The sequence below is a fragment of the Amblyomma americanum genome, chromosome 5 (genome assembly GCF_052857255.1).
Source record: "Amblyomma americanum isolate KBUSLIRL-KWMA chromosome 5, ASM5285725v1, whole genome shotgun sequence".
Lineage (NCBI taxonomy): Eukaryota > Metazoa > Arthropoda > Arachnida > Ixodida > Ixodidae > Amblyomma > Amblyomma americanum.
Genome location: NC_135501.1, coordinates 70,721,188 through 70,743,785, shown reverse-complemented (window position 1 = coordinate 70,743,785; position 22,598 = coordinate 70,721,188). Strand labels below are relative to the sequence as shown.

The window sequence follows — 22,598 nt, the reverse complement described above, 5'->3', positions numbered from 1 at the left end:
AGATTAAACTTCAGTTGTGGCCAGTTCCACTGTGAAATTCTGCTTAGCTGTCAGCTTATTTGATGTAATTTGAAATTTTGCATGTAACAGATAAAAAAGCTTCCTGTGTAGTTGCAGGTGGATAACTCCTTTCTCCTCTTGCAGTGATCAATGCAGAGAATGCAGCCCACCGGTCAGAAAAGTTTGCCACGATGGCACAGCGAACGCGCCAGGAATACCTCAAGGACCTGGCAGCCAACTACTCTACGAACACCATGCTCGACTCTGGGCCCAAGTTTTGTGAGTGTGCCATACTTGTTTCGAGAAGGGGGGGAGCCATTATTTGGACACTCAAACTGGCCGTGCCACTTTTACCATGAATGATATTCATAAGTCATATGTTCTCAGGTTGGTTTTTTTGTTCGCCCTGACATACCATGTTTACCCGCTTCTAACGTGCACTTTTTCTCACAAAAATCGAGCCTCAACATGATGTGCCTTTTACAGTCGGTTGCAATACTGAAACCACATTAGGTTTGGTTTGTGTCATGGTTCTGGCTCAGACTGCTGCTAAGTAATATCGCTCGCAAGCAGACACATAAGAAATGTCAAAATTCACAATTTTTCTCGCCAGGGTTTTTCAGCAAAATGATATTCTTGAAATTCATTAATTTCTTGGGGCGTTCGAAAATTTAGATGATTTTCTGGGTACTACCGAGTCTGAAAAGTTGATCAGCAACTTTATTGCCTTGTGTTGTCAGCCATTTTTTTTTGCTACGGCCTGCAAGGCTTGAACAGTGTTTTAAAATTACCATCTGAAATTACGACCAGTCTCAGGTCGCACACACCACCTCATGTTGCTGCCCACTCCTGTCAGGATGCATGTTGCTCGATGCGTAAAAAAAAAATGGTAGATTCACATGGTTCCTCTAATGGAAATTCAAAATGCATGTTATTCACCCAGCTCACTCATGGTGCTGGTCACTTTCCCAGGCGAGTATTAGGTCACACGAACAGAAAACTTCCGATTACAGTTGAATCCCGCTACAACGAAATCGACGGGACGCGCGATAAATTTCGTTGTCGCGAAATTTCGCTGTCGAGAAATTAACCAAAAATGCAAGGCAATAACTCCAGCAAAACAGTTTTATTGCCAGAAATCTGTGAGGTTAGCCTGCTCGCGTTTCACTGCCCGCAGTGGCGTCACACTACTCTCGCACTCTGTTAACAGCGACATCGCAACGTCGTCGTCGTATGTGCCAAGGAATTTTCTAATAACGTCGAAGGCATCCAGTACCTGCGATGAGGCTGCCGGGGCAGGTAAAGCTTGAGCGGAGTCGTCTTCATGATCGGACGGCTCTTCCAGCTCGCGAACACTTTTGATGATGTGTTCATCGATTCGTTCCCCCTAGACAATCACGTCCGCGTCAGCGTTGAGGCAATCGTCCAGCGTTATGTCAGCAGGGATGTTTCCAGCTTCCTGGAGCGATTTCCAAGTAACGTCAATCCCCGGAGTCGATGACGATGGTACACTTTCCGCGGCTGCAGTCGTGCTGGTCGCCTTGCTGTCGACAAACTCGGCGTGCTTGAAGCAGTTGCGGATCACGCTGCACCGTGTTGCTCTCCATGCTGCAGCCATCATTTCTAAAGCCATGAAAAGATCGACTTTCGTCTTCCTACCAGTGTCGGTGCTCAGGAGAAGCCGCTGGATCAACCTATCCCGGTAGGAAGATTTCATGCTTCGGATGATGCCTTGGTCCAGGGGTTGAATGACTGAAGTACAGTTCGGTGGGAAAAACTTCAGCTCCACACTTGACAAATTGACGTCATCAATGCGGTGCTCTGAGCAATTGTCCAACAGCAAACAAACCTTTCGATATTGTCCGCTCATGTCGCGGTCAAGTGCCACCACCCAGTCAGCAAAACTGGCAGGGGTCATCCACGACTGGCTGTTTGCCACGTACTTGACAGGTAGGCTCCTGTTCCCTTGAAGCAGCGCGGTTTTGCACTTTTCCCAATAACTAACGGGGGCGTTTGTCAGACCCATCCACATTTGTGCACAGCAGCACAGTCACTCGTTTCTAGCTATGTTTGTCTCCGTGGCAACGCTGCCCTTTAAAATCAAGCCTCTTCGCTGGCAGCATTTCATAGAAGAGGCCCGTCTCGTCTGCGTTATAAATATCAGACAGAGCGTAACTGCTCATTATGTCAGTCATGTTGTCCGCCGCCCATGATGATGCGCCGTCAACGTCCGCAGATGCCGATTCACCGCACAAAACCTTGCCGACGATGTTATGCCTTTCCTTAAAGCGGTTCAGCCATCCTATGCTTGCCCTAAAGTCGTTCAGCCCTAGCAAATAACCATCAGCCCTAGCAAATAACCACAATTTAGGGCCTTCTGCTGTACAATTTTACCGCTCAGGGGCATATTTGTTGCTCGCGTATGGACGAAGCAAGCATAGACCGCCTTGTCGAGCTCTTCATACGTTGGTTGCGTCACTTTCTTGTGCTGCGCTGAACTGCCCGATAAAAGTGCCCCCTAATACTGTCCTTATTCTTCAAAATCGTGAATAGCAAACTCGGCGCGATGCCCAAATCTGCGGCAATAATCGCCTTCTTCTTCCCGCTTTCTGCTTCGGCGATAATTCTATCCTTTTCTTCTAGCGAAATAAACTTTCGCTTCTTCGTTGGCGGCGACATGGCAGAGGCGATCGACGAGATCAGACTGCAGCGAGAGATCGACGACCAACACACACCGACACACGAGAAAATGGCGGGGAGGGGACGCTGGCGACTGGATTTGGATTCGTCTTTGGCCCTCGTACGGCCGGCAGCCTTCGCCCGGCGCCAACAAGTCCCCTCGCTGCTTCCCTATGACGAATAAACGACTCCCAACCAAATTTTTTAATAAAGAATACATGAAAATGTAATAAACATACATTTCGTGCATTATTTAGGTGCTCCAAGCCACTGCTTTAGCAGGGAATAATCTTGTACAGCACCCAACTTTTGAAGAAAGGCGGGCCACTGACCGGTGAAGGCTCGCGAGAAATTCGTAGAAGCGAATGCGTGCTCACAAAGTAATTCGTTTTCGAGGGAATTTTAATACATTAACTCCTATGGGGATTTCGCGGGGAATGAAAAATAGTTCGTTGTGGCGAAAATTTTGTTGAAGTGGCATTCGTTGTGCCGGGATTCAACTGTAGTGGCCAACCATACTTGCCTTAACATCCGGAGCATGCGTCGTGCCGGAATCCGCAACTACACGACTGCTGACAGTTCGGTTTGTCACTTAGATGGCTAGTCAGCTTGGTCATTCGCAAGTGTGGAAATCCGGAAAGGAGCGGTGTATCACAGCATTCGATCTCCATTTGCTTCAGACTGTTCGCCGTACAATTGTGTCGTTACGCACATGCTACTTTGACTTGCACGCTGCAATGACAGTGAAAAACCACCAAGAGAGCAACGAGTAACGTGAAAGCATACATGAACAACTTGTGGCTTTCTGTTTTCTCATACAGGAAAATCGTGTGTGCGTTGGAGTCAGGAATCGGGCAATTTTGGCAGTTGTATCTTCAGTTCTGATTCCAGTTTTGTTTATCTGACTGTGGGAAAATTTTGATTCCGATTTATGATATTTTTTCTGCACTGCCTTAACTCAAAACCAGCCAGCCCTGAGGCTGATATTCCGTTTAAGCGTGGGTTCTGTTTAACCGATACTGGCCCAAAAAGTCATTTCCTAACTGTAATTGTTGATGTATGAGCATGTTGTTAGTTCTTTTGCTTTCTTCACCACCTTTCTCAGTTTGAACAAATCTGACTGTTACAGCCCTGTTGAGCTTTGGAGTGCGCAAGAAAGAGAGACCGCGGCCAAGGTTTGTGCCTGATGGCTTCGTGCGTGGTGCCATCTCCTGGTCAGTCCAGGTAAGCGACGCTGCAGGGTTACATGGCATTTGCAGGTGTTATTTCAGTAACAGTTGTCACCCAATCGCTAACTTTGTAATGTTGTGCCTATGTCATGTATAGACCTATGTTAGCAGCTGATAGGAGCTGCTGTGCTGTTTGCTTCCCATTTAATAATGCCACTGTTATTCAGGAAACTAAGAAAAAGCACAGTATATTTTGTAAACAAATGCATTGCTTTCCACCCAAGCTTGCTTTTGGCAAATGTGGATTTGTTGCGAGTTGTTAGGCTCCTGAAAAGAATGAACTGTTTTAAACAACGTGTAACATTTTAAATACTACCGTAGTTACAGGGCTATAAGTAGACCCCCTCACATCACTTGGAGGTCGTTTATGCTTGGCCTTTAATAATTGAACGCGATAGCACTATCCTGTGGCCTCCGCTTATCGCCAGCCGCTACTGCCACGCGCGGGAGCGCCCGTGGGCACATTCCAGAACGAAAATGTGTTAGTCACTGGACTACTCGTCCACACTTGCGCTATCGTCCTCATTAGCGCTGCCATCGTGATCGCTGCTGCAGTCCCACAGCGCATCATTCTAACATCGTTGTGCAGCGAAGTCCTGCACTTCGCAAACAGCCAAATCACAACATCGTGTGGAACAGCTGAAAATTTTGCCTTGCTGCAGCTGCCACACCTGTATCACCCATTGCGCACGTCGAACTTGCGGCCCGGCGCGCAGTTGTTCGTTTCTTCGGCGTAAAGAATGACAGTCATCTTAAATGTAGCTGTCAACGAGCGCCGGTCGCTTACCGGACGCAAAGCACAAATGACGAAGCACTACATTCAAAACTTGTGAAACATGCCCGGCAGTAGTCAAATGCGTCAGAGCCAAAGAGAAACTACATGTGAGCGGCGTCGGCTGTTCCTTCGGCTACCGACACTCTCCGGCGCCGCTGTGGTTCCTAGTGGCGGTGCTGCCACAATTGGAAAAGCGGCCCTTCCATCAACTATCGACGTTCCCTTGAGCGCCGAGTGCGCGGTTGAAAGTGAACAACAAAAACTTAGACGACGCCTATTAAGAGCAGAACACAAATGCGTTATCGGGCCGCCGCCGCTTATCAGCAGATGCGATCTGTGGCCACGTGTGGGGAATGGGCTGGTGCCAGTTTGCTGCTTATCAACAACCACCACCATCAGCCGCCACGCGCGGGGTGGGGATGCCGGTTCTGCGTGTTGACATAAGGTCCGTTCGATTCGCCTGCACTCCCTGCACCAGTTCTGCAAAGTTCCATGGCGGTGCTGTGAGCGTGCAGCACCAGTCCCAGCAGTTCAAGTGCTGCTTGGCACTGGCTGCTTCGAAAACGAATGGTCGAGGCCTGATCATCTCCTAGCCTTGGCGTTGCCACCAAATTGCAGCCAGCGGCATGACGCCCAAATCAACAACTGCCAACATTCCGAACCGCGTGAAGAATTTTCGAACAGCACATCGCAGCGAAGTGTTGCAATGAGTCAGCCTCGATGCAACCTCACGGCAGCTAAGTGAAACGCACATGTACGTGCGCCGACTTGCATGTTGTTGCAACAACGTACATCATGCACTGCATGCACATGTTTACTTTTTAGTTAACTGGCTTCTAGCGGTGACAGGTCCGTGACAGGTCTATCGGTGACAGGTCCGTCGAGAGCACAATGGTCGAGAGATGCAAGATGCCAGCGAGGGCTGCCGTCCCCACCTCTGTCGCCGCCTTCTCGGGTGGCCAATCACGTTCTATAAGCGTCGGCGGGCCGTGTGAGGCACCGTTCTCATTGACGAGTAGAATAATTTGAGTAGCTCTGCCGTTTATCGCAAAGTGCAAGCCGTCGTCTGCTTCCATGGCAGCTGCAGCTGCACCATTTCGGCACCGACCACTGAGGAGGTGCACAGTTTTCCCGAACTAGACCTGCACAACATCTGCACTTTTTTGAAATGAATGGCGTCGTGCAGACGGCGCCATCTTGCACCGCTGAAACGAATGGTGAAGTGCAGCACCGCGAGAACCAGTTCACGTAGTGCAGGCGAATCGAACGGACCTATAGTAGCTCCTCAAGGTCAGCACCAAGAGCGATGCGACGGAGCCGCATAGCAAAAATGCAACCACGCTGTAGCATGCCTGATATCACGTTTGTCTCGCCTTTATTTATGGTGCGATGCTTTCATTTCTATTTTAAGTAGACCCCCCACTTCGGATTTTCAAAATTTGAAAAATAGGTTAACTTACCATATTTACTTGAATGTAACGCGACCACGATTGTAACGCGAGGGTTGACTTTTCGGGTATGAAAAGGGGGAAAAAAAAACTACGATTGTAACGCGAGGGTAGACTTCGGGCGTGCGACAGAAAAATCGAAAGAACCCGAATGTGACGCGAGGAACCGACATCGCACAGTTCTGAGGTACAAAGACAACTTTATTGAAATACAAGCCAAACAGGCATTCCTATACACCCTCATCCTCACGGCAGTTGTCGTCGTCACTGTCATCATCGCAGCTTGACTCTTCTTTGTCACTAGCTGCCTCCCACAGCAGGTCGTCCTCGCATCCGTCTAGAGCATTTGAAATTGAGCATTTCTTAAATGCACGGTAGCCCAAATCATGAGGCAGCCCGTACCAGGCTGCTGAAACCCAGTGGGCAGCGGTAGACACGCTTGGGCGTTTCAGCCTACCTGCAGATGTTGTTGTTGATCCACTTTCAGTCCACTCCCAGTATAATTGTTGCAAGCGATCCTTGAAGGGCTTGTTCATGCAAACGTCCAGAGGCTGGAGAATGGAGGTCATGCCACCCGGTATAACAACGAGATGCGTTCGATCACGTTGTAGCTTTTGTTTGACGCCGGGTGTCAGGTGACCTCGGAAAGAGTCCAGAACCAATATTGCTTCCGGATGCAGCAATGCACCTGGCCTTCGGTCCCACACGCTTTGAATCCAATCTATGACAAGATTCAAGTCCATCCAACCTTTTTCGTGACAGCGCACGATAACGTCTTTCGGGAAAGTTTCCTTCGGGATCGTCTTCTGGCGAAAAATGATGAATGGATGGAGCTTGCGGCCTTCAGCCAAACATGCCAGCATAACGGTAATCCGATGTTTTTCGTTGCCTGTGCTTCTAAGGCGAACTTCCTGCTCAGCAGACTTGTGCACTGTTCTGGACATAGGCATGTCCAGATACACGGGGGTCTGGTCGGCATTGCCGATATGTCCAAGTGGCATGCTGGTAGAGTGACGAAGATTGATGACCTAGAGTTGGAACTCTCGAAGTTTTGATTCGAAGTCCCCGGGCAGCTTCTGGCAAATAGAAGTCGTGCGTTGAAGGGAGAACACGGCCCTTCGCGTAAACTTGTGCACCCAGCCTCGTGATGCCTTAAACTGGTTTTGGGTCAAACCCGTGTCCCGCGCAAGCTCCTGTGCTTTGCACTGAAGCATTTCAATGCTTACTCCAAGTAGTCGGGAACGTTGCTCGCTAATGAACTCTGCAAGGCGACGCTCCAACTCCGGGAAGCGGCCTTTCTTGGGCCCCCGAAAGCCTTTTCGCAGGCTGTTGCAGTTAAACAATTCCTCACAATGTTTACTCCATGCCCTGATCGCCGATTCATTGACGTCCAGACGTCTTGCAGCCGCTGAATTTCCCACTTTCTCAGCAAGCAGAATAGCGTTGCGCTTGAAGCCAGCTGTATACTGATCGCGTGAGCATGCCATTCCGCTTGAAGACAACTCGACCGTTTGATGGGGATAGGCATCGCTCGCTCCTTTGCTGGCGTCGGTGGCGATTGCGAGCGCTCAGTGCCTCCGAGATGGCTGTTTCATTTTGCGGTCACGGAGGCCACACAACCTCGCTACAGGTTGCGAGCATTCGTCAAGAGGTGGCGCCCTCTCATCGTGCCAGTGACTCTAGCTGGGGTCGACTCTTGTTGGCTTGTTCTCTCTGGTGTCGCTTTTTTTTTTGCATTTGCGATTAGGTTGCCAATTTGTCCAAGTAGTTGTGACCTGTGGTTCGCGTACTGGTTGACCGGCAAGGTGGAGTGCGTGATTTCGAATGATCAGTACGATCAACGCACACGTTTGACACATGAAATGATTTTAATAGTGTGTGTTTGGTGCTCTTCATAGTGTTTTTAAACCTAGTATTCCATTGTAACGCGGGGGCTGACATTTCCTTTCTACTTTCGGTAAAAAAAGCTCTTGTTACATTCGAGTAAATATGGTACAATCATGTAAATACGGTATTATACTCCGTTAGCACAACAGTCAGATACTCCTGATGCTGTGTTTAGCGCATGATTACCTTAGTTGCTTGTACACCGTAAAACTGATGGTGACAATAAATTCTTTGGCACAAAGGCAGCTTTGGCCAAAAAGCGGCATGACGCTAGGTGTTTTTTTGTCTACTCAAGGTGGGGTCAGCGGCCCATTTTTCAAGCATTTCACCCCAATAAGCCGAGCACTTGTCCAGTGGAAAAGGGAAGGGTGCACAAGGCTTGTACCCATGGTATCACTGGTGGGTACCCAACAGCACTGCATCATGAAACTGAGCACATGGACAATCATCTTATGTGACTACTCTGCAGTTGTTCTGTACCAAACATTGCGCTGCTCATGCTTAATGCTTCATTCAAGTTGCCTCAGTGCTGTCCAATTTTTATACAACTTTGCACTCTTGATGCCCAACATTCATGATGGTTTTACAGCGTGAGTGGGATGTGCTTTTGTGAGTATTTTAAGTGTGCTGCACGTCAATGATGGAATGGCAGTAAAATTGTATCATGACCACGTTCGTTGTTGACAGGTGGAAGACCAGGGCCAAGGTTGTGTGTGCGACTGCATACTCGGGATCTCGGCCAGCTCCCTTGTGCTTCTGGACGACGTGACTGGGGAGCCTGTGTTTGGCTGTGCAGCGGCTTCCGTGCTGGGATGGTCTTCACACAGTGGAAGGTGGGACTCATTCACACAACTGGCACTTCCTAACTTATTGTCCAGGAGAGTAACTATGGCACTTCCTTACGTCATAGGTAACCGTGTTTACCTGGTGCTGAGGGTACCAGGAAGCTGCGGTCCTGGTTATGAGTAGTTGGCTTATGCATAGTGTTGGCGTGCTTATGGAGGTGACTGTCAGTGCTAATGGAGCATTGCCTAATACTAAATTGTTCTTGCTGGAATTCCACGAAGGGAGGGCACATTGTCATGGGGTTTTTCTCATAGAGAAGAAACCAACTATAAAATAAAGTTGCTCAGGCCAGCAAAAATTCCTTCTACATCAGTGTCTTTACCACCGTATTTACTCGCGTAATTTGAAAAACGCACCAAAATTTGAAAAATGCGTTTAAAAAGTGGGGGTGCGGGTTTTTTCTTGGGAGGGAGACTTCACGGCAATGCTCGGCGGCCTCCCCCAGGTAGTCCGCAATCCTCATCGACATTGACTCTTGTCAAGCCGATGAGGAGGTCAGCGAAAGGCATAGCCAAATCCACATTCATAGTCTGTTTATCCTTCCCCACGCCATTGGCCACGTTTTCTTCAGCCAGCATTGTTGAGCCTAGTGTCAGGCGCTGTTTTGTGTACTACACCCCAGTTTGGACTGTTTGCCTGCTTTGTTTTGGCGTCATGAGTGCCACTTGGCGGCAGTGTTTCACAGTGAAAGAGAAGCTAAAGATTATAGCCACTGCCGAAGAAATCGGCAACAAAGCTGATGTGAGACAGATGACGTCAACGAGTTGTGCATTCACGACTGGAGGAAGAAAAAGATAGTCTTGAAACAACGAACCTAGGCACGATGTCCATGCTACAGCCACTCAATGTGTGCCTGAACAAGCCGTTCAAGGCACACGTGAAGCGGCTGTGTGCCCAGTGGATGGCCGACGGCCTTTACGCCCTCACACCGACGGGACGCATGCGAAGGTCCGATATTCCATTGCCGTGCCAGCGGATCACGGATGCGTGGAAAGCGATACCGGCCGACTTGGCGCGTAAAAACTTTAAAAAATGTGCCATCACTAACAGCTTGGATGGTTCCGAGGACATGCAGGTCATATGTGAGGTTTTTTTTTTTGTGGAGTTCAAAGCTAGGGTTGCGGGTTATACGCAGGGGCGGGTTGGTTATAGACGAGTAAATACGGTAAATACCACCGCGGAGTAAGTTTCACACTGCTGCCACCAGTGGGCAGCATCAGTTCCGACATTCAGGTGTAGTTTGGCACTAGCTGCTTCCAAAACAAATGCAGTTAAATCTCGATTTAACGAAGTGAAGAGCAGCTGTGAATTAATTAGTTCAGGAAAGTCATAAATTCAAGGAAGGCATTTTTCCGCATTATAAATCTGAAATGGTACCCTTGTGGCGCCTAAAAGCTTTACCGCAGCATCGCATTTGCCGACAACCCGCACCTGTGCATGTGAAAAGTCCATGAAAGCGGCTCGAATCGCTTGTGCGGGAAAGCGACATCTGGTAAAAGGGATTCGAAGCCAAGGTCAAAAGCGTCCGCAGCCAACTGCCGACTCCTTTCTTCTGTGCAGCGGGACAGCTTGCAGTCCCGTCAAAACAAAACCAGGGCCCTGACTTGGCCTTCTAGATGTTACTAGTATAAGCACGCTGCCAACATGCTGCGAAACATCATGGCCAAAATAAGTGAGAAATCACCTTTTTTTTTTTCACTCAATTATTCCCCAGACTCTGTTATTCCCGGGAACTTGCCAGGGAATCAAAACTTTTTCGTTACATAGAGAAGTTCGTAAAATCGGGTTTCGTCATTAACTGGTTGAGTGCAGGCTTGGTGGTCTGCTATAGCGCCTTGGCGTCGCCACCTAATTACAGCCAACTACATGCCATCGACATCAACGGGCACCAAAATTCCAAACCAGAGGAAGAATTTTCAAGCTGCAAATAGCAATGAAGTGTTGCCAGCCCCAGGAAATCATCATTTCAGCCTGAAAGAAAAGTTGTTGCATGTATACACACAGACGATTTACGAATATGCGCTGAAATGCTGCCCATGGGGCCCAACTTGACTGCTTAGGTTTACAGTTATGATGCCATGAACAGTTACTTACCTCCTCTTTTCAAGAAAGAACTGTCATCATTTCATTCTGTGATATCTTCTCCGTTTCTCAAACTTTTTTGCCCCCCCCCCCTCCCAGCAATCAGACGTCCCAAGTGCTGCAATTGGTTGATGTTGCTTGTGAACGGACCATATACAGTAGAACCCCGCTATTACGTTCCTCACTGCTGCGTTTTCTCGGCTGCTGCGTCTTTTTCATCTGGTCCCGGCATAGCTTCCATAGGATCCAATATATAAGGAACCCCGCTGTTACGTAGTAGCTGCGAAAACGTCGCAACTTTGCACCCTGAAACCGCCTGGGCTAAAGTAGGCAACGTGCTCGAACCGCCATTTTGGCTTTTGACGAGTTTTGGCCGGGCTTGGCCGGGCTTGGCTATGGAACTGACTGCAAGAAGCTGCACGCCAGTTTGAGAGGCCGCCACGAGGTGGCCATTCGTGAAAAAATGCTCTCACTACCATCACCGTGATTACGGTCGCTGCATGGTTGTTGGACAGGCCGACTCCTCTTCTATCGTGCTATCGTCATTGTGCTTTAAGCCTCGTGAACGTTGAACTTGTGCTTAGATGGCGTCGCGCAAGCGGAAGGCACTTTCCATTGAGGAAAAGCTGGACGCATTAAACGCAGTCGACAGGCAGCCAGCACGGAAGAGAGTCAACATTGCCAAGGACCTTGGTCTCCCACTCTCGACGCTTAACAGCATCGTCTCGAAGCGTGCCGAGATAGAGGGGAATGCCGCACTCTTCGGCCCGAAAGCAAAGCTGGCTCATGGCGCCAAGTATGGAAACCTCGACGAGGCTCTTCTTACCTGGTTCAAGCAAGGTCGCGCTGCCGGTGTCAACTTCGACGGCAGCATTTTGCGTGAGAAGGCAATGGACATAGCCGAGAAACTGGGCATCACCGACTTTGCGGCGTCCAATGACTGGATCGATCGTTTCCGGAAGAGGCATGGCATTGCTTATAAGATGGTAAGCGGAAAAGCAGCGAGTGTCAACATGGAAGCAGTGGATGATTTGAAGGCCACCCTATCTAGAATAATTGAGGGTTATGAGCCTCGTGACATTTACAATGCCGATGAAACTGGCCTCTTCTTTCGTGTGCAGCCATCTAAGTCATTAATTCTGTAGGGTGAAGCTTGCCACGGAGGCAAATGTACCAAAGAACAACTAACCGTGCTCCTTTACTGCAACATGGATGGCTCAGACAAGCTCAAGCCATGGGTAATTGGCAAATACCGAAACCCACGGTGCTTGAAAAACACTCGCCTGCTGCCATGTCACTACCGAAGCAGCAGTCGTGCATGGATGACATGTTCTTTGTTTGAAGAATTTCTTCGCTACTTTGACAACAGGATGGGTGCCCAGTGCAGGAGTGTCATCCTATTTCTGCACAATTGTGCTGCCCACCCGAGAGACCCGCCGTTTCCTTGGAACGTAAAGCTTGTTTTTTTACCACCAAATATGACAGGCCATTTGCAGCCGTTGGATGCTGGCGTCATAAAAAACTTGAAGCATTCTTACAGAAAGTGCATTGTCAAGCATTGGCTCGCGCATATTGATCGTGGACAGCGGCCTGTGACCATTTCGGTGCTTGACGCTATGCACTACGTCGCTTCAGCGTGGACTGTAGTGAGTGCGCCAACTGCGCAGCACTGCTCCGTGCGGTGTGGCTTTCGCGTGGACGGCGAGATGGAAGCTGCCACGGAAGCTGAAGAGTTGCCAACTGCCTCTTGTGAAGAAGAGCTAGCTGAGGCAATGAATGCGCTGGGTGCCATGGGAGTCACATACGACGACTACGTCACCGTGGATGCTGCCGTCGGACGTCAGAGTGCCAGAGCATCGCCGAGATCGTTGAGAACTCGGTCGCGAGTGAAGCCGCGGACTGCAATGACGATGAGAAGCACGAACCGCACGATGCCGGGGAGTACCAAATCCTAGCTTTGGAGAAGCCATTACGGCACTGGACCTCCTCCGCAGATACGTCGCACCTCACAGCGACGCTGACAGCAATGCGGCCTTCCAAGCTTTTGAGAGATGTGTGGTGATTTTTAGCGAGCGAAAGAAACGGCAAGCCACCATTCTGGACTCTTTTAAGTCCTAAGTGCACTCTGTGGAAATAAATTGTCTATAGTTGAAGCTGTACGCTTTTTTCTTGCTGTTTCATTCACTTTTGTAAGTACAGTGTTTACTGTCGTAATTTGCACACTTTTTTCTTTAAATTCGGGCATCCAAAAGGGGGAGCACAAATTACAGGAGGATTTTCTAAACGCGTCCTACAAGCTACAAAGGTCATAACGCACAATATATACCGACTGTTGTGTAAATCAGAGAAAATAAAAAAAATTCCATCGGCCTAACCGCCCGCTCGTTAGTCCTCAAAATTTGCACAAAGGTGGCATTTGGCGGTCAGTTTTGTTTTATGCTACGTTTGGGTGGAGTACTAGCCTGATTCGGTCAAACTTAATTGGAAATCTTCATCGCCTGTGGCGACAGCGAGCTTTTGCAGTAATGATGCTGGTAGCGCTATCATGCACCCTCTAGACGAACGAGCACTCTACTGTGCAGGGAGGCTGCGGAGAAAATCATGGGAGAAATGCAAGGTATGGAGAGGGGGGCAGTTGCATGCAACAGCGTTTTCTACGGCCAATTTTGATAAAATAGCCGAGAAAGCACTTTCAAACAGACTGCACAGCCGCTTTCTTCCCCTTGTGTTTTGCCGCAGCTTCAATGGTAGAGTGCTCGTTCTTTCGGCAAGCACAGATGGCGCTATGGGTATGATTGCTGCGAAAACTTCCCATTTCGGTCCGCTGTCACCACATACGGTGGAGATTTTCAATTATTTCTGAGCGAATCGGGCAAGTACCCATGTTAATGTAGTATAAAACAAACTGACCACCAAATGCAATCTCCGTGTGAAATTTGAGCCCGAACAAATTTTTCATTTTTCTCTGATTTACGCAGTATAGTTGGTACTGTATATTGCCACCTATATGTAGGCCTCCCATCTCGCACCCCTCACTGGCCGACAAGAAAGTTGACTCAGATATAGGCATGTGTGAATACAGTCGAACCTGGATATATCGAATTCTAAGGGGATCGGAAAATAGTTTGATATAGCGAAAATTTGATATACAGATAGAGACTTAACCCACACTCGAGATCATGACAGGTTGTGGATTACCGATCGCAAGAGTCGTGGACCGCAAAATCCTGGCACACAACGTGAAAAAACTTTATTTCACGGAAAAAAGATTGCTAATTTTCGACTGCTTTTTTCTAATGAAGTTGAAAACACTAGTCTCGGTCTTCTCGAGACTGTTTAGGTGCGGCAGCCCAGTACCTTCCATTTCGCCTCAACAACGCCAAATGAGGCTAAATGCTGACGCCAGTTCAGCAGCTGTGCACGGGCGCATCTCTTCTGGAACACAGTTGTCCTCGTCGTCTCTGGAAGCGCCTTCTTGGGCAACAGCTATTCCGGCCACAATGTCCTCATCAGCGAGGTCGGCTGCAGCCTGAACTTTGGTGCCAGCGTTAATGAAGTCCTCAACGATATGTTCCGACGGATTGACGCCGGCAAAATGGGACAAGTCATGAAACGTGTCCTCCAAGCTTTCATCATCGTCATCCAAAGCTTCAGGACATTCATCTCCAGCCACTCCAAAGCCTGCCTTGCCGAAACTGTTGGCTACCGTGCCCTGTTTTATGTCGTTCCATGCGCCGTTAATCATCTGGATGGCACCGAGAAAGTCGATCTTGAGATCAGTTCCCATGTGGAGGTTTACAAGGAGCTTCTGAACAAGTCGCCTTCCGTAGCCTACCCCGAATGCCTTTGTGATGCCATGGTCCATTGGATGCTGTCTCACTGTGGTGGTGGGAGAAACTTGAGTTCATAGTTCTGCAGCTTGATGGCCTAGCAGTTGTCTAACAGAAGTCATACTCAACGGCCCGACCTGCCCAACTCGGCATCCCAAGCCTCCAACCATTCAACAAACAGTTGGCGTGTCATCCAGGCCTTTCTATTACAGCCGTAGACGACTGGAAGCTGCTTGCAATTCATGAAGCAGCACGGGGACATGCTCTTTCCGATAACAAACGCACGCAGCTTGCACGAGCCATCCATGTTTGCCGCAAGCAGAACCTTAACATGCGCTTTGCTCATTTTCCCGCCGTGACATGAACTCCTAAGGAGATTGAGTGTCTTGTTAGGCAGCGTTTGCCAAAAGAGACCAGTCTCGTCTGCATTGAAGACTTCTGCAGGCGAAAACTTCACAGCGATCTTCAGCTGCTCTTCTGAAAGCCGTTGCCTGAAATGGCTTTTTCCACAATGCCATGGAGGTTTTTAAACCGTTGTAGCCACCCAGTGCCACCGCAAAAGTTATCGCCAAGAGCCGTGGTGAACCATTTGACCCTCTCCAATAACATGGGGCCATCCACGGGGATGTTTTTCGCTCGGACTTTGAGAAACCAAGTACAGTAAAACCTCGTTAATTCGAACTCGAGGGGGACCGGAAAATTGTTCGAATTAAGCGGAGTTTGAATTAACAAGCGGGCGCTAAAAAAAGCGGCCATCACGCCCGGCAGCGCGGGCCGAAGCTAAAACAGGCATATCCGAGATCGTTATCTCTTACTACGCGCTACTACACATTTGCGGCGGGCGATTGCGCGAATTGAAATCATAGAGCCCGAATGTCGAAGGAAATAAAGTTAATTTGTTTATGCGGTTGGAGCTAACATCAAAATGCATTCGCGTAAGCAGCAAGCTTAAAGAGAAAAATAATCGGTGATGCGCATTTGTTTTCGTTTTCTTTGCCGTGACTCGACAAGCATCGTCTGCAACTTGCCCAACAGCTCCAACGCAGCGTCCGAATTATCATCGGCGGAGAAGTAGCGCGCAGCCAGATCGAGTGCTGACGCTGTTTCACATGCACTCGGGGGTGGCAATGGATCGTCGCCTCCGTCGGACTCGTCGTCGCTGTCTGCTGTGCTCGCCGCGCCGGAGTTGTGCGGCATCTGGTCACCGCAGGCCGCTTCAATAATCTCGGCATCGCTTAACGGCCCCGATGTCTCCACGCCGCTGTCAACGTCTACGAAGCTCTGGAAGTCAACACCCTCCGATAAAGCAGCGTAGGCAGGGTGCAGCGCGACGGAGTCATCACACTGAGCATCTAGCTCTGCCGCGTTGCAGGCTTCTGGGCCTTCAATGAAGCCGCACTTTCGATAACAGTTCGCGACTGTGTCCGCCTTGACAGCATTCCACGATGTTGCCAGCATGTGGCAGGCTCCGAGGAGATTGACGTCGTACGATTTGCCGCTGTCCATACACACAAGAATCCGCTCTAGGAGGTGGCGCCTGTACAGTGTTTTGAGGTTTTTAATAACCCCAAGGTCCATAGGCTGCAGCACAGCCGTAGTGTTTTTCGGCAGAAATGCCAGACGGATCGCCTTCAGTTCGCTGATGTCGCAATGGGCTGAACAGTTGTCGACGAACAACAGAACATTCCTGTTCTGTGCCGCGAACTTCCTGTCGAGTGTGCGCAGCCAATCCGTGAAAATTGCTCGCGTCATCCACGACTTTCTGTTGAAAGTATAATCAACAGGGAGAGTTTTTAGCCCTTTAAAGCAGCGAGGCTTCGCTGTTTTGCCTATAACTAGCAAGCGGCACCGTTCCGTGCCAGTCGCGTTTGCGCACACCAACACCGTCACTCTTTCCTTGCTTCTCTTCCCGCCTGAACACGTGTCGCCTTTGTAACTGACAGTCTTGTTCGGCAGCAACTTAAAATAAAGCGCGGTTTCATCTGCATTGAACACATCGCTGAGCGAGTAATCGGCAAGGTAGTCCTTTAGTTGACCTGCTGCAACGGCTTGCGCCGGAGCCACCGTGGCCGGAGCATAGGCGGCGCCCGCGGTAGGGTGGCTACCCGCGTGACCGCGCGTCAGCCAAAAATAGACAAGCCAATGCTTCGACGCTCCGGCAGCGAAAACCTGCTACGGCATGCACCGGAGGGTTGGTTCGGGCAACGAAATTCACGTCTCACCTCGTGCGTGCTGACATGCGTGCTGGCTTATTTTTTTTCTCATCATTCTGCATTTTTTAAAATTTTCAGCGCATTGTATTTGCTACGAGGCGACTTCTATATGCGAGGAGCAATGCCAGCCATCGGCGCCTAGTTCGAATTAACCAACGTGGATACCGGCATATTCGAATTATAGGGAGTTTTGACCCATTGAAATACACAGGGCTTTGCCGGGACCCGGCCGTCAGTTCGAATTAACCGGAAGTTTGAATTAAGCGATTTCGAATTAACGAGGTTTTACTGTATATAGCGCCTTCTCAACTTTGTCGAAAGCAGCAGGGCACACACGACATGAGCCAAGCAACTTTGCTCATGTGCTTTGAGCATGATGTCCAGCTTGTTTTTTAACAGCGTACTAAGAGTGCTCCGCGCAATGCTGAATGCATGTGCCATGGAGGACTTCTTTTCGTCATTCTCAATGCACTTTATCGCCTAAATCTTTGTTGCGAAGTCCGTATTCGTTTTTACGTCCGTAGATGCCATAGCTCACTAGATGACTGCAGTCGCACGCTAATCGGTGTGTTGAAACAAAGACACACACAAGAAAAATGCAACACGCCCAGCACTGGCCAATGGATTCGACTGGCGTCGGTCGAGGAGGCACAAAGGAAAGTGAAGGAGAGAGAGGGAGAAAACTCAATAGAAATGCGCTGTAGGTGCTAGTTCTGCCAGTCGTGGGGCGCTGTGGGTGCAACCACCGCCTGGCTCATGGCCTCCGCGATCGGCTCCGGCGGCTGGCGCACGCGCTCTATTGCGGAGGCCACGCCTGGCTCTTTCCAGTTCTCTCACCTCCCTGACCAGTGAGGAGGCATCACTTCGACCGGTTTTCTCTCTTTCTCGGGGAGGCATGGCTTGCAAATGTCGCCGCTCGCCCCCAGGCTGCACGTTGTGCGGCCGGAGATGCGAGTCTCTTTGGGGAAAGCACAGCTCCCAGGGGCCCAGCGCACCGTTCGAAATATCGAATGTCTCACCAGGGGAGCTCGGTGAACTTGGCAGAGCACCAAGACGTTGTACACTCTTGACAGAAGCATGGACAGTGGTGGCTTGCTCTGCGCCCGGCTGCACTACTACAGTGAAACCTCGTTATAACGAACCGTTAAAAAAATCGGAAAATAGTTCACTATATCCATAATTCATAATATAAAAGTTTGTAAAAAATACATGCAAGAGCAGCAAAATTCGATCAGAGAAGGCACAGCAACTCTGAGGGTGCTTACTTGGGTAACGTCTATTTATTTACGCGCAAAGAACTGCATTATCACGGCCTGCTTTTTTGTGTTGATCGCGTTCTGTATCACGCCCTGTTCCACAGTTTGCAAACACTCAACAAGGGCAAACCCACTGCCCTCAATAGCGCTGCAGTGGCGGCGCAGTAAATCCAGTGCAGCAAGCGCCTCTTGTGAAGTCGGAATGTTCTCATCGACTGCAGGGTCAGTCTGAGCTTCGTCTGCAGGATGTTCAGAGACTTCCGCAGCGATTTCAGCATCCGTCAGTACAGCCGTGGTCTCTGCGATGTCGTCGCCACCTACGAAGTCTTGTATAGTCATTGTTGCGAGCATGTCACGAACAAAACCCGAAAAATCTTTCCAGGCCTCATCGAGCTCACGGAGCTCTGCTTCTTCTTCATCGGGATCGTCACCATCGTCACTTGATGCACGGGCCTGTGCTGGAACAAAACCTGCATGCCGAAAGCAGTTGGCAATCGTTTCGCCTTTCACACTGTCCCATGCTGCTTTAAGCATCTGGATTGCTACCAGCAGGTAGATCTTCAAGTTCTGCTTCATACGAAGCTTCACGAGAAGAGTGTCAATCAGTCTCCTCTTGTAAACTGCCTTGAAGGCCCTGATGACGCCTTGATCTAAGGGTGCAGCTTGGCTGTAGAGTTAGGCAGAAGAAAGCGAACTTCAATGTTATGGAGCACGACATCTGTGTTGGGCGCGGTACAGTTATCAACGAGGACGCACACTTTTCGACCCTCACGCACAAGCTCGCAGTCCCAAGCATGCAGCCACTTCGCGAAAAGTTGGCGTGTCATCCAACATTCCTTGTTGGAATTATACTATGCGGGGAGTATGCGGCACCCTGTCATGAATCTTGGGGTTTTAAATCTCCCGATGACGAGGGGTCGCAGTTTCACAGTGCCTTCCATGTCGGCGGCAAGCAAAAACTGTGATCCGAGCCTTTCCTTGATTCCCACCATGGCACGGCTCTCCACGTGCGTCAAGGGTATGCCTGGGTAGCATCTGCCAAAATAGGCCTGTTTCATCCACATTAAAGATGTCCTTGGGCTGATATTTTGCAAGGATTTGCGGCCACTCCTCTTCCAGCCACTTTCTGATGCTCTCACAGTTTGCCGTCTCACTTTCGCCAAAGATCGTTTTTCTCACGATGTCATAGCGTGCCTTAAACCTTTGCTGCCATCCGGAGCTGGCGACGAAGTTTTCGGCACCGAGGATACAGGCAGTTTTTCGCTTTTTTTTTAGGCATAGGTCCCGACACTGGTATGTTCCGAGCTCTGACATTCAAAAACCATTTGTAGAGTGCCTTCTCCACGTCGCTGAACGTGGCGGGCCGAAGACGCTGTGCACTTTTCCGCATGGTCTCTTGTGCTTGTACCTTGATGACAGCCTTGTTCTTCAGAATGGTACTCAAAGTGCTCCTTGGGATGCCAAATAAGTCCTCAAGAACGCACTTCTTTTCGCCGTTCTCCACACGTTGAATTATCTCGAGCTTGGTCTTTAATGTCAGTGCTACTCTTTTTTTTCACGTTCACTGCCATCACAGCGCTACGCACACCCGCACACCACACTCGACATGACCACCGACAGAGCCTCCACAGAACGCTAGGACGGCCACGCTGCTGCTAACACTAAAACACAAAAGCAGCATTCGATCACGCCGCTGCTGAAGCGGTGCTGTCAGCGGTTGTGAGATGCGGACGATTTCTTTGGCTGTCAACTCTCAATGCCGACATGGCATCTGTGGCACTGTCAGCGCCTGCGAGGTAGTCCTGAACGTTTGCTGCGCCGCACAACACACTTGTAGTGCAATGAACCCTGCCACCTGCTATTAAAGTGAGGTAGGGCTTGGCGTCACGAAGTTCGTTATATCCGTTTTATGCCGAACCGCGTTCGCTACGGGAAGTTAAAATTACATGTGTTTGACAAAAATATTGTGAATAGTTCGATATATTCATTAATTCGTTATATGTGTGTTCGTTATATCGAGGTTTGACTGTGTGTGCTTAGACAGCCAGTGAGCACTCGTGCATCGGAGAGGAGCGTACTAGTTTAAACCAGAATTGTATAAAAAAAATCCTCCACTGAAGTGCTATGAAGGAAGGAGGACCTTCAGACCCCAAGCGATTTGGCAAGCTCGAGATCGGGAGCAAAAACGCCTGAACCCTCACAGTCCTGCGTGTTTTTTTCAACCTCGCGTAAACCATGCACCCCTGACCTTGAGGACCGGTGTTCAGCTTGTTTGCTTTAGCGCCAGCTATCACAAAATCGTTAGACCACACTGTGATATACAGCGAACACCTTTCAAAGTGAACGATGCCGAACACCAGTGGCACGAACTCGTCTGACTGCATGCTTTTGTTGACGGACAGACTGACGCGTGATATGAAATGTCGACTCTCCCAGGAAAAACTGCTCAAACTTTTTCCCCGCATAACGAACCCTCCTCCCAAATTGATGTCAACATTCCTGGGAAAAAAGTGGATTCATCACGAGAGTATATACGGTATATTGGTTATGAGGAAAATGCTATTACTGTCCTGCTGTCAAGAGCTGCTATGCCTGCTGTCCTCATAACCAGTTATTATTGTATTATTAATTACCATTTCTGCCTCAGCGTGGTGTAATAAAAAGGTACCAGTGCAAAAATAAGCCAACTGGTGTCAGAACTTTATTAGGCTGATTGTAGCATGTGCATACTGTGTAAGGAGCACACCATGGAAGTCTGCCTTATAGTAGGATGCTCAGTCATGAATGACATGAATGTGCAGTACGACTGTAGTGAAAACTTGACGCCATATCCTGCTCTGTACTGGTGTCCGTATCAGTGTTCTTTGTTGCTTTCAGTGAGCACAGTTTTACTTCACAACATACATATGAGCATGTTTTAACTGGCTGCCCTGTTTCATCATGCAGCCTGAAGCTGTTCTACCACCAGGGAGAATGCGTGGTGCTGCGGACGCGCGATTCCGATGCCGACGAGGCCCAGGAGATTGTGACCAGGTTAGCCTGTGTCAGCGATGGCTGCGAGGTAAGTAGGCCCACTCTCACCTTGTTTCTGCCTGTCATGGAGTGAGGAAACCACTACTTGCAAGTGAAGTAGTGGTTTGCATAGTGAGCCTAAAGCTGGGTTTTTAAGGGTATATTTATCCAGGAAAAAGAAAAAGACCAACATTTTGTTTAAACTTGTGCCCCTTCTTAGGTGTCATATGAAGATACAGTGTTTGCTTCATCTAGCATGACACTTTGGTGGTGGTGTACAGTGGTTACAAAGGCTGGAAATGCCATACACACTGCAGCAGAACATCATACTCACACTTTACAGCAAAGCTTTTCCAGAACATGGTTTCAAATCACTGAAGGCTGTTGAAATGGCTTCCAGAGCATCAGTCTGCACAGTTTCCTGTAGTACAGCGGTTTATTCCAAGTTTTTATTTTTTCTTTACTGATACTGATAAGTTACTCCTCCCATTGTATTAGAATCCGTTCAGCTGAATCTTGATTCAAATCTCACGGGGTCACGATAAAATTTTCATTATCCGAAATTTTGTGTCATTCAAAACAAATAAAATCCTTTTGCAGAAGCATGGGAAAAAGTTAATGTCACTAGCAGTGATGGGTGGGCAGCTCTTAGTGTTCGAGGGTGTGGTCGCAGCTCACGTGTCAGTGCACGGGAGGGTGTTCGGAATGTCCAAAATTCTGTGCATTGTGTACAGTGCACTCCAGTGGCCAGGGAATCTCACGAATTCATACAATCCCAAAATTCATATTGACTGTGTTTATATCATGGAGATTGTACTGTACGTATTATTAAATGATTCACTTTTTTCTTTTTCGTTTCACACCAGCAAAGCAACCTTTGAATTCCAGTCATAGTTGCACTGCATTTAGGCAAATTCAGTAGGTGTTCTGCTGGATATCAATTTCTGACAGGAACAACTAGTGCCACCGCGATGGCTCAGTGGTTATGGCACTCGGCTGCTGTCTCGAAAGACGTGGGTTCGATCCCGGCTGCATTGGTCGAATTTCGATGGAGGCGAAATTGTAGAGGCCCATGTACTGTGCGATGTGAGTGCACGTTAAAGAACCCCAGGTGGTCCAAAATTTCCGGAGCCGTTCACTACGGCGTCCCAAATAGCCCGAATTGCTTTGGGACGTTAAACACCCATAGACCATCGGAATAGCTAGTCATATTGTCGTTTTTGCACACTTACAGTATAAATGCATGTAAGGGCCGCACTTTTTTTTCCATATTCAGGGGCCAATTTTCAGAGTGCGGTCCATACATGTGATGTGCAAAAAAATAAATTAAAAACACGCCAG

At 49.0% G+C, this 22,598-nt stretch overlaps 1 protein-coding gene across 3 annotated transcripts in view; it reads left to right on the top strand.

Annotated features, from left to right (window-relative positions):
* The window catches only part of LOC144132526 (signal-induced proliferation-associated 1-like protein 2), a 145,991-nt gene that overhangs the window by 62,534 nt on the left and 60,859 nt on the right, over nucleotides 1-22,598 (top strand). For all 3 annotated transcript variants that reach the window (XM_077665002.1, XM_077665004.1, XM_077665003.1), the window contains exons 12-15: nucleotides 145-279; nucleotides 3,809-3,903; nucleotides 8,706-8,851; nucleotides 21,192-21,306. In XM_077665002.1, coding sequence (XP_077521128.1) covers nucleotides 145-279; nucleotides 3,809-3,903; nucleotides 8,706-8,851; nucleotides 21,192-21,306 — 491 coding nt within the window. The remainder of the gene's footprint in view (nucleotides 1-144; nucleotides 280-3,808; nucleotides 3,904-8,705; nucleotides 8,852-21,191; nucleotides 21,307-22,598) is intronic.